Source organism: Takifugu flavidus, chromosome 19, assembly GCF_003711565.1.
Source record: "Takifugu flavidus isolate HTHZ2018 chromosome 19, ASM371156v2, whole genome shotgun sequence".
In the NCBI taxonomy this organism is placed as follows: Eukaryota; Metazoa; Chordata; class Actinopteri; order Tetraodontiformes; family Tetraodontidae; genus Takifugu; species Takifugu flavidus.
In genome coordinates, this window is record NC_079538.1 from 5,529,108 (window position 1) to 5,544,194 (window position 15,087).

At 42.9% G+C, this 15,087-nt stretch overlaps 1 protein-coding gene across 7 annotated transcripts in view; it reads left to right on the forward strand.

The window, feature by feature from the left end:
* Positions 1-15,087, forward strand: part of LOC130516580 (disks large-associated protein 2-like) — a 48,051-nt gene that overhangs the window by 28,330 nt on the left and 4,634 nt on the right. For 2 of the 7 annotated variants that reach the window (XM_057017727.1, XM_057017730.1), the window contains 7 exons: positions 6,404-6,448; positions 9,386-9,442; positions 11,835-12,199; positions 12,752-12,837; positions 12,905-13,302; positions 13,453-13,544; positions 14,652-14,804. In XM_057017727.1, coding sequence (XP_056873707.1) covers positions 6,404-6,448; positions 9,386-9,442; positions 11,835-12,199; positions 12,752-12,837; positions 12,905-13,302; positions 13,453-13,544; positions 14,652-14,804 — 1,196 coding nt within the window. Of the gene's footprint in view, positions 1-1,890; positions 9,182-9,385; positions 9,443-11,834; positions 12,200-12,751; positions 12,838-12,904; positions 13,303-13,452; positions 13,545-14,651; positions 14,805-15,087 lie in introns of those variants that run through there. The other 5 variants (XM_057017731.1, XM_057017729.1, XM_057017728.1 and 2 more) reach the window with 4 other exon arrangements.

Below are 15,087 nucleotides of genomic sequence, written 5' to 3' on the forward strand. Positions count from 1 at the left end.
ATGGTGCTTTTTAAGATCCAAATATTTCCAGGTTTTGTGCAATACATCTTTCTCCCTCTATGTAAGCATGTCGGGTTCTTTGTGCAAGCAGAGTCATCTTTGCAGTAGCTCCCTCGCTAAGTGCATTTGGTGTTTACCTGCAGGAGTAAAGCTATGAACCCTATTGAAACATTTTTTTTTAACTGAATGTATATTTAAATATTATACATTTTTTTAAAATCTTTTTGTTGTTGTCAAATTACATATCGGAGGCAACTGCACTTCTACTCACTTTACAAGCTTTGTTTTTTTTGTGCAATCTGGACTTTTGTTTTCGGAAACTTTGATCTTTGGTTTGAGTTTCCATGTGTGATATCTTCAGAATTGCCGAGGTACCGAGGATAAAGAGCGCTCTCCAATCCCACCGTCTAATTTGCTGAACTCTGATTGGCATATTGAATCATTGCAGAGGTTTTACCTGAAGAGTCACCTCCCTGTCAAATTGAAAGTCACACTAGTATTCTTTGGTCTGTTTTTTTTTTTTACTTTGTGTGGAGAGTGGCCTTAAATGAAAGAATTGCCAATAAATTAAACCAGTAGAAACTTATGAACCAAATCCCATGAGAGGCTAGTGGACCCTTGAGCAAGGAAGGGATTCAGTGATGCTCCCTAATACACACAAGCGCCATACCCCTCCTCTTTTGACCATCCATCTCTTGAAGGATAACCAGAGGGAAAGAACAGCTGGAGGCATCAGTGATGCTTGTCGCAGGTATTCTAATAATCCGCATACATATATCTATGGATATGTGTGTTTTTGCACTGCCTTCTCAGTAAAAATAGACACATAGAGTTTATGTAGGTTGCAAAAATATCTCATTATGTTATGTTAAGGAGGAAAACAGGGTTCCCAGCAACTCACAAAACCTCAGATGGTGATATTTTGTTGAGACATTGATACACAATGTTTTGGTCAAGACTTGCGATGCTGGCTCTTGGGAGTTGTTTGCCCTGTCTCTACTTTAAGTGTGTTTAGACCACTCTGTAATTGTAAATGTATGAGAGGTGTTTTTTCCCAAAGCTTTGGAAATGTCTTCATATCATGACCATAAAGTAGCGCTGGTTGTTATTTGTTACATTGCCACTGTCTCCAATCATTTGTGAGAGCAGCATCCGTCTGCTGTGCATGTGCAAACCCCTTTTTTGGGACTTCTTTTACTCTCTACATTGAGTCTGTCAGCCGTCTTTGACTGTGGGATTGCAGCCTCTCCCTGGTGCAGCCCAAATGGGGGGAGTGACCGCTCCCCTCACTGGGTTTCTTAATCAGCCATCTTGGACCTGATATGTTCAATAGGGTTCATATCTGCTTGTTGACCCAGTGGGTTGTGGTTCCTCTACTCCCTTTACATCTTTTCTTTTTTGCACAAAAAAATGGCACATATTCCAAAGTCACCGAGTGACGTTCCAAACGTGTTTGAGGAAAGAGGTTCTCGCCAAATGGATTCTGGATGTAAAATTTCCATTCTTTGCTGTGCTGTGCAGTGAAAAGATGGAAAGAAGCCTTGAAATGACTGAGAAGGCAGTGTAAAAACATTGTGATAAACATACAGCATGTGAGTTTTATGTTAATTGCCCTCTTACTTAATACCCCCAGTCCTTGCACTAACATTCTTTGCAAACAGAACATAGCTCTGTCACTTGGAGCTTTTACACACCCTGCAAAACTCTAGTTCTTCGTTTCATAGGTTAATTTTGGTCAAGTTGATAAATACTTGAACATCAATAAACTCACATGTTGTTTGTTTTCCATAGATATGTGTTGACTTCCAAAGTCAGATACAACCCAGATCACTCTCCAGCTGTTCCTTTCTCTATAAATGTCCTCTCTGCGTGTTCAAATTTGTCTTCCAGAGGGATATGATCTTGTGGATGCAACCTCGTTACTAAATGACGATATGATAGAGGATGATGACGGTGCTAGCTCCTCCGCCTATGCGGAACTAGAGAGACTAGAGAGAGAGACAGCCGTGGCCCGCAGCCAGCACAGTACTAGCTCCACCGTTACAGCCATATCCGTCCCGCCGGCCACCGCGCCTTCGTACAGGGTCCCCTCTCCCTCATCCATATCCACCTCAGAGGCACCGGTCCCCCAGGCAATTCAAGCCTTCAAGGAGTCCGCCAACATGGTCGCTGCCTTCAACATGCAGTGGAAGGATGAAATCTCAGCCATGCGTTACGAGCTGGCCGAGCTGCGGAGGGATGTTTGTGGTGAACTGAAGACTTTCAACAGCAACTTTTTCAACTTTACTCAGTGTTACAACATGTGGACTTTGTGCCGGGAGCCTTGCAGTGACAGCACCACGCAAACAGATGACCGAGTGTCTGTCGGAATTCAGGCCGGCTCCAGTTGGTCCATTCGACACCACACGGAGGATAAGTCAGTGATGTGTCAGCCGGAACCGGTGCGCTTCAGCATTATGGATATAATGAACCCGCCTCGGATTGAGATCATAGAGGGAACCCCTGAGAGCACACCAGAGGGTTCCGGCAGCCCTGCCAGCCCACTTCCAATCGAAGACTTCCCATGGGAGATCAACAAAAAGCAAAAGACCTATAAGCAGCCAGACATAGGTGCGCATACTGGACACAGAAGTGCCAGTCTAGAACTGTGGAGCAGGAAGTACACCAGTGGACCCATGTCATATCTGTCTATGTCATTCTGATCACTCCCATTGTGTGAATGGTGTTAAAAGAAATGAGGAAGCCAGGGTAAAAATCTGAGATTTAGCAAGAAAGCCAGGCAAGCGCTGCTGTTAGATGTCCCTTTACTGTCCGCAGACGCAGAGTCTGATTTCCTTGAACGGGTTACAATTTTGTTTAAGCAATCGTATAAGTGTCCTGATTCCCCACTGAAAAGTGATTCTGTTCCAACCAAAACCAGGGTGAACAGAAGAGCCTTTGGACACTGTTTAGATCCTCAAGTGCCAACAAGTGAAGCATTGCATTCCCTCCACTTACTTAAATGCCGAGGCTTTGAAAGGATGAGTCGATTCGAGAAGAAATGCTGACAAATCCGAGGGTCGATAATCAATGATCAACGATTGTGAGGTTGCTTCCACTCATATTCTTGTAGTTTTTCCTCATGTGGAGGAATTCACTTTAGGCAACCTGAAAAAATACTGTGAAAAACCTTTATAAACCCTAGTTTTGTTATGGAGCACATCCTAAAATAACATATATAAATACAGAATTTACTTTATACATGTGCTACTTAAGCATTCCTCCAGCACGGCCTTTATCTGTTTGTTGTTCAAGCCTAAAAGTAGCTACGATACACCGAAGGAAAGGGTACCCCTTACAAAACAGTACCAGGGCGTCTCTGGCTAAAAACTGTTTACTTATATCACTTGAACTCCAAAAAAATAAAAAATAAAAATACATTGAAGGTCAGACGCGAGAAGGAAAATACGAGTGATTCGAACCCAAACATGAGGCATGAATGTACTGGCTTCAGCTCATTCCCATACAACCTGTGTTCATGTGACAAAATTACCTGTATATAAATGTACCATTTTGTAAATAGAGAAAGTTATATTCAGTCCTTTTACTGTTTGCCGTTGTGGACATGCAGATTTTGTGATAGCCAGAGGGGGCAGAGTAGAAACGCAGCACTTTCAACAGTCTTCGGAGTTTGTGTTCGTTCGCATCATCTCGTCCATCCTCCCTCGTCTGTCATTATCTTGTGTTTTGTGTCTCACCTGTTTGTTCTTCCTTAAGAGGAAAAGGCCAAACAAACACTAAATCCAACCTGCTGCTTTCTGAAATTTTAAAATTTGGACCAAATGATGCGCTAAGTACCACATTCTCTCTATTTATCTGTGGCTGTTGGCTCATGCTGAATGATATAAAAGATCCCTATAATAAGACAATCAGAGCCGCTGAGGGCCTCTACCTCTCTGATTTGTCCCCAGAGTTGCAGTAGTACCAGTGAATGTACTAACACCGCCTCACTAGTGACATCTTAGCCGGGCTTCATCAGCCGTTAACAGGTGGGAGCCCTCAAACATCTGCTGTACTTGGTTAATTGCTTATTTTTGCCTGCTACCTGTTCCGTCACCCATCCATCTCATTTGTTCCGTTGTGTCAACAAGGCGTACCAAAGCTTAGCCCAAGGCCAGCGGAACCCAGGGCAACGTCGCAACATCTGCGCTCTTTGAACGATCACTGCAGCACAGGATCGCGGGAGGATCTAAACTCCCCGGACTGAGATGTGAACCTTCTAACAGGACTTTTGATACAGGAGAGACGTCATCTCTCTCTTTGGAAAGAGAGGAGATTTTTTTCTACCCTTTTGCACGACCAAAGGACAATGCGGAGAGAGTGACTTATACAGTATGTCAGAAGGTACCAGAGGTAAGACAAAATTACGCTGGAGCCACAAAACAGGCAGACATTTCCCTTTTTTATGTCATGGCTATCGACACATCTTTAATAAGTATTTCTCTGCCTTGATCCAAAACCGAGGCATGTTCAGCTTTTTTTTTCTCTAAGGGGTACGTTTATATGTGTTGTGTTCTGCTGTTTGCAATATACAACTAGGAAATAAGCACTCGGAGAGCACAGACGTCCGTTTCCCATATATATGGGAAATAGTAATACATAACACAGTTGATTTATGATCAAAGCCCGTGGGAGGGCAAAGTACTCCGGGAATCCCCAACATCACCAAAACCTAATTAGCTGTTCCTTGTCCCATTATCAACATTTCTTAAAAAGTTTGTTCATAACTTTTTGAGTTATTTAGCAGACAGACAGACAGACAGACAGACAGACAGACAGACAGACAGACAGACAGACAGACAGATACCTCTTTGCTGGAGGTAATAATACCTTTCTAAAGAAGGTCATAATATAAATATTGTCTAATAATGTATCATAATCATGTCATAATATATCTATTAAAACCCAAACAAAAAGATTTTATACATAATCCCAGTCAACGACTGATTACACACATCCCATTGAAAGACATATGACTGTGACATTTAACCTATAATTTTAATATACATATACACAGTATATAGTATATATAGTGTATATAAAGGCTTGCATACACATTTTTGCTTTTTGAATGATAAGAAGGGATTGCATTGGCATTCCTTGATTTCATTGTTTCCCGTTTGGGAAATGCAATTTAAAGGTGCTGAAGACTGGCCAGTCATGATGTGTCCAATTTACATCCATCCATTCTATGCAAGTCTTGTGCCCTTATATTTACGCATCATCAGTACTTACAGATGTAGATATTAGGTGTTTGAGTTCGACTTTGTGTTGAGCCTTCATGCAAAACTCTAATGGAGGAAAAGAGGTTTGTGTCATGATTTGTGCTCTTTTTTGTTATTTTGTGCTGGACTGAAGTTTACTGGTGAGATTCCTGTAGTTCCTTTGCAGTTTATCAGATCAGATATGAGATGAATCAAACGCTCCGGTGAATATGCTGAGTTGTTAGCCAACGCTAATTCAGTGGCAAAAGAGGAAAATTTACCATCCCATTGAACCGAAAAGTGGTGATGATGCCAAGGAACTCATTAATACTACACTCTAAGCAGGTTATTATTATTTTACAATTATGTATGATGAGATTTCATTTAAAGTAAACTCTGATGTAGCAAAAGTGCAGAAAATATTTGAGAAATATATACACTAATGTACATGTGAGAGAATAAAGGAGAAGACAAAAGCTGTTGACAATTATTTTTGAGCCATGTAACCATATTTTGTGAGACAAAATATATGATAAATTGTAGTTAAAGAAAATCAAAAGTGTCAGTCTGCTATGTTAGAGAGTGAATTTTATTGGTTAAAGTGTCCCCCGATCTCACCTGGCCCTGTAACGTCGCCTGAATAGCCATTTGCCTGTCAGACCGCGCTTTATTTTGCATTTATTTGTTGCTTTCTTCAATTAAAAACAGAACTCCTCTGTTCCAAATCAATTTTCAGGGATCTGCAGTGTTGAGTGAGTCCGATTTGGTTCTGAAACATGTTAGCCTGCATTTGTTAGCCGATTCAGCAAATGAAACCAGGTGTGTGATACTTTGGTTTTCTTTTCTTCTTTTCTTTTTGCTACTCGTGGCGTTTCCTGTGGTTCTCCATTTATAACGTTTTTTGGCCTTATGTGTTTTTCATAAATTGCTATGAAACAATGGATTAAACTGTTTATGGTGTTTATATGTTGATGGTGCTTTCAGTGTTCCAGTGGGGGTCATAGCTTTACAGTCGGTGTCCATAGATACACAGCACGGCCGGGCACGATCTTTTACTTTACGCTGTTGATATGCATTGGTTTTTTACTAAGCTATCACCTTTTTTTTCCTGTTTGTTTGTTTGTTTTCTTTTCCTTTTTCCTCCCCCCCTCCTATTTTAGGCATCCGTAGCTTAGCTGGGGGGCGTAGAGAGTACGGTAGGTCTGGTAGGGAACCACTTTTTTTAAATCCTTTTTTTTACATGTTGGTATTCCGACTTTTCCCATTCATTTTGTCCTGATCATGAGTTGAAAATGCCGCCATCCCCACTCAGTCCGTACGACATTTCAGTGTTTTCATCTGTTCTCACACTGAATCAGGTTGAATCGGATTTTTGGCCACCCGTCTTACGTTGGCCTTGCGTGCTAATAAACTCTGGCTCTACAACAAAATTAGAATTTCAGTTCCACGTGAACTGAGCTTTGCCGGAATCCTGTTTTACAGTCCATGAAAGGATTTATTTTGTTTTACTTATTTATTTAATCATTTAGGAAATGTGGTTCTGTTTGATCTCATTTATATTAGCAGTGCTTCACCTTTCTTGCTCACCATCTTCTACATTTTGAAGTGAACAGAAGGAAAGAACTAATGTGTGTGATTTTTAAACCTGCAGCGTGACAGATTGATTTGCATTAGAGGGCGGAGCAAGTTTCAGGGAGCCGTAAACTTTGCAAATACAAGTTAGAAAAAAGTGTTTTTCTTGTCAGAGAGAGACAGAAGGTCCACACTGCAGGTTTAAATACCCCAGCATGCAGCAGGGCAGGTCATGACCCACAAACCACAAATCAATGTTGGTGTCAGTTACTTTTCCCAGTTCGATATTCAGTCATAAACTTTATTGGACTTTGCAGGAAATGACTGATGAGCAGAGCTCCTTCAGGCTGGAACTGTTGCTAAATTGGAAACAATGTGCCAGACGTGTTTTACCTTTGGACAACACTGTCATTGTCCATTGTTCCATGGCAGTTTGGTTCTATTATTATTACAATTTAGCCACAACAGGATTATAATCTAATGGCTCCAAACCAAATCTTGCAGGTCTGAGATATTTTTTACTTTCCCCGTAATTTGTGAGATACGTCGTCAGACCGGTGTCGGCTTTAGAAGCATCTCATTCGAAGAGGGCGTGTGTCACATCTCACAGATCACACAAACAACAATCCCTCAGATTTCAGCTTTACTGACTCAAAAATCAAAAGCTATGGATGCCCGAATCCTTTTGGAAGATTCAGGCCATTGATTTGTTTGGGTTTGTTGTAATTCCTCATACATAAGAGGTTAATCCACCCTGCATCCATGGGGACATCACCACTGTATATATATATGTATGTGGCTCTGGACAACATGCTTGTTTTACTGTAAAGATCTGGGAGGAAAAAACAGCAACACAAGCCGACCTTAATTCAAATTTATCCATTACTGACCTGATACACAGCCTGGATATCGTCCTCTGTCAGATCATCCATCCATTTTCTGATGCATCCACTCATCCATCTCTTCATAGTGCAAATATTGCACAATATTTGAGAGCAATCTGAGCTCTGATTTATTGCTTATTTCAGTAGATCTATGCCATCAGGGGGCAAAAAAACCCCAAAACCCTGCATTTCCTTACTGCTCTTTTCCCAAAACATGGTATCTGAGGCAAAACTGTGCCTGTTAATCCAACCACAAGGAAGCGCTCTACATTTGTCACTCAATAGACCTCTTATTTGAGATATCACTATGAAAACAGAAATGTGTCCTTCTCATCACCCTGCACAGATGGTTTCAGCAATGATGAAACCTCTGGGTGTCGTTTTGAGGCCCGCATTTACAGAAGCAGCTTACTGTGGTCTAAATAAAGAGCATTCTAGGCTCTGACTTAGTTATTCTTTGAGTAACTCTCAAGTCTTCACCTTCACGTTGTCACATCGTCAGCCCCCATGCTCATCAGTCATCACACTCCATAACCTCGACCGCCCTCCCCCCGACCTGAGTAAGAACAGCGTCTCCCCGGCCTCTTCACCAACAACTGTGGCGAGAATACTTTCTGACACACACGGACGGAGTCAGGATGCAGAGGACTGACCGTTCTGAGAATTAACAAAGGAGCACAAGGTTTGGAGGCCACACAAGAACAAAGGTGTATGATTTTCTGTCTGCTCTGAAACCGCTAATGTGAGCTCACGCTACAAAAAGGCAGGTTGAGTTTTGTCTAGTTTGTTGGTGCATGTGGAATCAAAGTGGAATCTCAGCTGCCACTGCGACTGAAAACTGGATTTTTGTATTTTTGAAGTGCACTTTTACACTCCAGTTCATGCAGACAACACTCATATGTTGAATATTTTTGTCATTTGTGATCATTTCCCACAAATGTAAATCATCCTCTTCTGAAACTGCAGCCTGGTCTCGGATTTAAATCGTAAAAAGTTCAAAACTACAGTAAATAATACACTATAAAAACAAGTCAAATGCTTGTTTTTTTTATATTATATGTATAATTTGTGTCGCATATCTGTGTGTCAATAATACAGGTTAAAGAAAATATCAACGTTATTTAATAGTGCATGTTTTCTCATCATTACACTCTGTTTTAGATCATTATGCAGAAGTTTCATATTTGGACGATGCAAATCACCAGTGTGGACACAATTTCTAAGTTTGTGCTTTAGCGCACCAGTTTCATGGTACTTTTGGCCCTGGAAATGAAAGCTATAGTTTATATTTCTGGTTTGATAAAAAAGATATAAACCCTACATTTTCATGAGCATAGTGATGAGAGTAATTACTCATAATGTTGTGATTATGAATAAAAATGTTGACAAAGAAACACTTTGGAGCAAACAATAGCTAAAATTCTGGAGAGCTGTAATTGTGTTTGATTTAAAAGGATAAAAAGGTAGTCCCCCCCCCCCCCCCCCCAAAAAAAATGCATCGTTAAAATTTATTTGTCACTGTAAATCCAACATACCTGTGCTTCTCTCTCTCCAGCCATCCATAAGAATATAACAATTATATAATATCCTTGTTTTTGAAGCTTTTATAAGCATATTAATGGACTTGTAGATGTGCATCATTGTCATATCTTGCACCTGCTAACTGTTGTCACCTGCTCCTTGCAGGGATTCAGTTTCGTCTCCCTACTTCTTGCAGCGTGGACCGTGCACAGCCGCCTCCAGGTACTGGTCTGTCCATATTAATCTCTTTTCCTCCACGCTAGCATATCTGCAGACCACATCTCAGCTGCAGTCCCACATCCATGAATGCATCACAGCAGTTTTTGGTGGCTGACAAAGATGATGAATTGGCTCTTTGATGCGGATAAAAGATGACGTGAGATTTTCAAATGAATTTACATATGTGGATGAGATTGGACCGGATCTAATAAATCCGTCCCATGGCATTGTAATGAAGATCCTGTGACAAATCGGTGTGTTAATATCAGATGTCATTTTATTAACTAAATTTGAGAGCTAAGCATCTTCATCGCCCCCTGGTGGTAGGCTGAAGCACAGTAAGCCCCACCTTTGTCAGCTTAAATTGAGTTTTGGTTCAAAACCTTATGATTGATTTCTTTTTTCCCCCTTTTTTCCTTTGTTTGGTTCCAAAGGTTGAGTGGTAAGTCAGGTCAACTCACAGTTGTGTGTGGGGGAACCAAACACAATGGCACACAGTGAAGAAGATGTTGAAGAAATCAAGAAGCATCTTCACATTTTTTGCAGTCATAGCAAAGCAAATAAAACTAGGCGTGTGCAGGTGTTTTCATGAAACCCAAAAATGTTTGAATGAATTATGCAACTGTGATCACTTCGATATTAAAGTAGGGCAGAACATTGAACACAGACAGTCATGTCTAGCATTTCTGTTGTTGACTGGGTGACTCCAACAAGCAAAATCGTAGTGTGCTCACAACATCACACTGTTGAAAGCCTTATCAGCAATGTGTGTGTGTGTGTTCTTGTCCATGCTACATAGTGAGGACCAGAATACTAACTTATGGATAAAGAGGACATTTGGCTGGTTCTAGCAACTTCTAAATGTGGGCTTAGAGGTCAAGATTTGGTTTTAAATTCTACTTTAGAATTGAGTTTATATTAAGTTTAGGCTATCAATTAGAGTCAGGGTTGAATTATGCTTTTTGGTGGAAGGGGCTGAGGAATGAGTTATCTCCACAATGACAGTAGTATAGGTATGTGTGTGTGTGTGTATTATTTCTTTATTATATCATAGATAGATAGATAGATAGATAGATAGATAGATAGATAGATAGATAGATAGATAGATAGATAGATAGATAGATAGATAGATAGATAGATAGATAGATAGATAGAGAGAGAGAGATAGATAGATAGATAGATAGATTCCTGACTGAATGTGCTATACATGTAACGCAGCGTGTTATATCACGGTTTTTTGTCTGATATCAGGCAAATTCTGGGGCATGTCTTCAGGATATAAAAATAGAATTTGAGGAGCCATGTTCCGGCTGAGTCACTTTGCTCTTTTGAATTCGGTATCCACCCACTATGTCTTGCAAAGCTGCAGCCCCTTCAGGTTGGAAGGAAGTCAAGCTGCTGTCTGGATGTGGGGGACAGTTTCATTGTGCGTCCTCATTTCACTTAACTCGCTGTAATCCAATCAAAAGACCTGGACTCTCCGGCAGCCCTCGTAGTGGATGAGTGCCGGATTCATCATAGATGCGCTTCCACTGTTGGGTCGTTGTCATTCATGCAGACAGGCGCAGCTTAAAGCGTAGCTGGTGAATCCCGGAGGATTCCTTAGACAGCCCACATAGTATTACTAAAGTTAGTTGTAATTAACGAAAGGGTTTAGTTGAGGGTTTATGTTGAATAAGAGGCTGGTGGACAAGCTTCAGTCTGTTCACTGACATCTAAGAATACACCAAATAATACTGGGTCAAATGCTCAACCTTGGCAGACTCATCTATGTGCTATGATGGGGACGTTAAGTGCCAAAATCTCTCTCAAAGGGTTCACTAGTTCAATCATCTCTGAACCGGAGCTCAAGATCTGAGCAGATTGATTACTGGAGCGAACAATGCGCACAGTTCTGGTAGGGAAGAGTCTAGTACCGCTGCGCAGCGTCTCTTCAGATTAGCACATGATTTACACCCCAGATTGCTGTTAAATTACCAGGAATAAATTTAAACTAGGGGCTCTTCAGTGCATGAAGTACCAAAATGGTGTTCAAAATAGCACGCTGGAGGATCACACTTTAAGTCCACTATTTGTCATAGTTTTGATCGAAGAGAAGTGACGCTGGCCCGACTCCAGCTCTGCTGTGAGGTCCATCTGGATGGATGGCTCATTTGCACTTGAAAGAGCAAATCTCTCCCCAAATCTCTCATTGCATTTCTTAATAATCCCATTTTCCTTTTGCTGTTCTAATGCCCAGTCTGCTGCTCTTCTATCACACGCTGTGTGATGCAGGTGAACCGCAGCGCTTGGCCCTTGTCGGCTTTTGGCCACCCTTGTCATTCTCACGTTTTATTTTATCCTCTACCCTTGTTTTGCCTTGTCCTCGTCCTCTCATCCTGCTTGTGCTATACAGCGGTGTCATATCCTCCCAGTTACAAGAAGACTCCGCCCCCAGTGCCCCCGCGCACCACCACCAAGCCTCTTATCTCTGTGACAGCCCAGAGCAGCACAGAGTCCACACAAGATGCCTACCAGTACCAGGAGGGCAGGCATCCCCGTGGCGCCCTGTGGACCACGGACAGCCTCGGACGTCCCATCTACAGCTCCACCGACAGCTTGGACAGCACCAAAGCGGTCACCATGGCAATGGAGTCAGCGGCAGGCAAGAGGCACACATCTCTGGGGAGTCACACGTCTGTTCAGACGTGCGACAAAGCCGTGCTTGTGTCTAAGGCGGAGGAGTACCTAAAAACCCCAAGAGCCTCTATCGGGATTCAGGTAGCGGTGTCTTCTTCCTCTCACAGGATGTTTTATCAATTGTAAAGTTGACTTACTTACAAATTCTCAAAAATTCCAGCCAGACAGAGACAAACGTAGCTGTTCTTGTATAGGAGCTTCAAAATTTCCAAAGTGCAACTATGAAATTCAGCGACAAAACTAAAACAGTGCGTCAACATGCACACCGCCGAGATGCTCTGCGCTACATCCGTATCGGTAGACAAATTAGCTCGCCTTTTTACAAGCGCCCAAAATGTTCCAATTTGTGTAGAGTACTCTCGGTGGAGTCTTGTTGACCTTTAAATGTGCCAGGCTGCATGTTTGCATGTGGTAGGACGTTTGAAGGCAGCAGTGATGAGGACCTCTTATTCTGTCTTTGTCCTGCTTCACTAAGAGGATGCATCGCCTGTGCACGTCTTTTTATGCTGCCTGATTGAGACGATCGTAATGGGCGATGATTCAGCCGTCGGTGGCTTCAGGCTCGAAGTTTCAGCTACTTCACCTTTTGACGTTGTTGTTAAAGTTAATCGCGGATGTTTGGGACCCACACAGGTGGAGGCTGTGACAGACTCCGAACCAGAAACAAAAGGCCTTCCTCAGTTCCATTCCATCGGGATCCAGGTTGAGGAACGAAAACGGTCAGTACCTGGGACAGACGGGCCAGATCGAGCTGTTTGAAACAACCTCTAACACCTTGACTTTCAGGCATGGGAGGTTCAAGCGCTCCAACAGCGTGACCACTGCGGTGCAGGCAGACATGGAGCTGGAGGGCTTTCCCTCTATGGAGGACAAGGGCTTGCAGTTTGGAGGCGCCTTCGGTCGGCACTCTGAGCCCAGCACGCCCACGCAGTACGGAGCCACCCGCACAGTGCGCACGCAGGGTCTGTTCAGTTACAGGGAGGACTACCGGCCCTCCAGCCCACAGCCTGAACCCTGGCTTGTGGTTGAACCCGGTCTGGAGAGCGCTGACACAGGGCGGGTGTCCCCCATTCGCAGGGATGGCAGCTGGTTCATGCAGCTCCTTCACAACGAAACCAAGCGGCTGGAAGGATGGTGCAAGGAGATGGAGAGAGAGGCGGAGGAGAATGATCTGTCAGAGGAGAGTGAGTGTCCTGAGGGACAGGAGGAGCTTCTGAGCCTATCTTTTTTCTCCCAGATTATATTTTCGATTGATTCTATGCTAACATAAGATGACCGTCGCTGCATGAGCTGATGATGAAATATTGAAAGATGATCATGTGTGTGTCCAACAGTTCTTGGGAAAATCCGGAGTGCGGTGGGAAGCGCTCAGCTGCTAATGTCTCAAAAGTTTCAGCAGTTTTACTGGCTGTGTGAGCAGAACCTGGTGAGTCCGGCGTTACCAGAATAATGAAACCCTGACCCTCAGTATGGAAAACTGTAAGGGTTGACCTTTCACTCATTTTTGCACCAGCAGGTGAATCTAAATTGGTGTGAAATAAAGCAGCGAAGGAAGGAGATCCCTTTAGTGACCACTAGAGGGCGACTGGCATGCACGTCATCAGTCTTCCTCACTTCATTCATCTTTAGTTTCACCTTGAACAGTACTCAAGCAGGCGGAAAAAACATCTGAAATGTCAATTGCACTTACTTAAAGCACTACAGGCTCGAATACATTTTTATTCTTTAAAATATTAAAAGCAAAAAATAGATAAATAAATTCAGTGCGGCTTGAATGAGATTTTAGGCCTGACGTTGCACTTGTGCTCCTTCCAAAAATAAACCACAGCGATCAATAGTGAAGCAATCCCTCTGCTGCCATTGACCTCAGCGGAACGGAAGGGGAATTCCAATAAGAAGCTGCCCCTCTGGAGGCGCCCATCCTTTAATGCACAGAGGCAGCAGCTGGAATGGGCTGACACGCTTTGAATAATAAAGTGGAATGCCGTATCACTGTTTGGCCCTCACGTCACGTCAGCTGGAGACGCGTACCTTCTCCCCTGTACTGTAGCTCTGCGCCTTCATATTGGGGGGAGACAGCATGAGGGGGAGCCTCTCTGTAGATGCATCTTTCCAGTGGAAGGCAAAGCCCCGCAGAGGTGTTGGGGATGTTGTTATCGTGCAGCATGTGGCATCTTCTCCATGGTTTTAGGCTCAGGTTTGTCCTGCTCTGCTCCAAAGACACACATGTGCTGAATCAGGTGCAACTTTGTAAGCAACAAGTCTTAGTTTGCTCTGAACAACAAGGAAGACAATGATTCTCATCTCCTGATGAAAAGAGAAGGCACAACATCATTTTCTGATTCAAGCAAATGTTGTAATTTTACTTTGAGGCTGTCTGATCATCATTGTTGCCATCGTGCTGGGGTTCTCTATTTTAAAACAAATCTTGGTGCTATACTGCCACAAAGTGGTTATAATGGGGAAGTTCTTTGTAACCTTGGCTCGGCTGCACGTGTAAAAGTCAAAGTAAACCCTGCCGCTGTCTGCTCAGGACCCCAGCGCCATGCCCAGACCCACATCTCAGGACCTGGCTGGATTCTGGGACCTCTTGCAGCTGTCCGTCGATGACGTCACTGCCAAGTTTGACGAGCTGCATCAGATCAAGAACAACCAGTGGCAGCTGGTGGAAAGCCCAGAGAAAAAGGTTTCTAAACACCTGCGTTGTAATGCGACTATTGCTTGACTTGATAGCAAACGCAATATCAGCCGTGGGTTTCTTCTGATTTCCTTCTTAAATCGTGTGAGTCGGGTGTGAAAAGTGTGCAAACACTAAATGGCTTGAAGATGGTTTTCTAAACAGCTTTTCATCGCGAAGTCTCCTGCAAAGGGAGCAAATGTAGACCTCCTCTTCTTGTAATACGTAATTTCCACCACTAGATGGAGCCACACACACACTGACCGAATAAAGACCTTTAATGGTTTCCCCA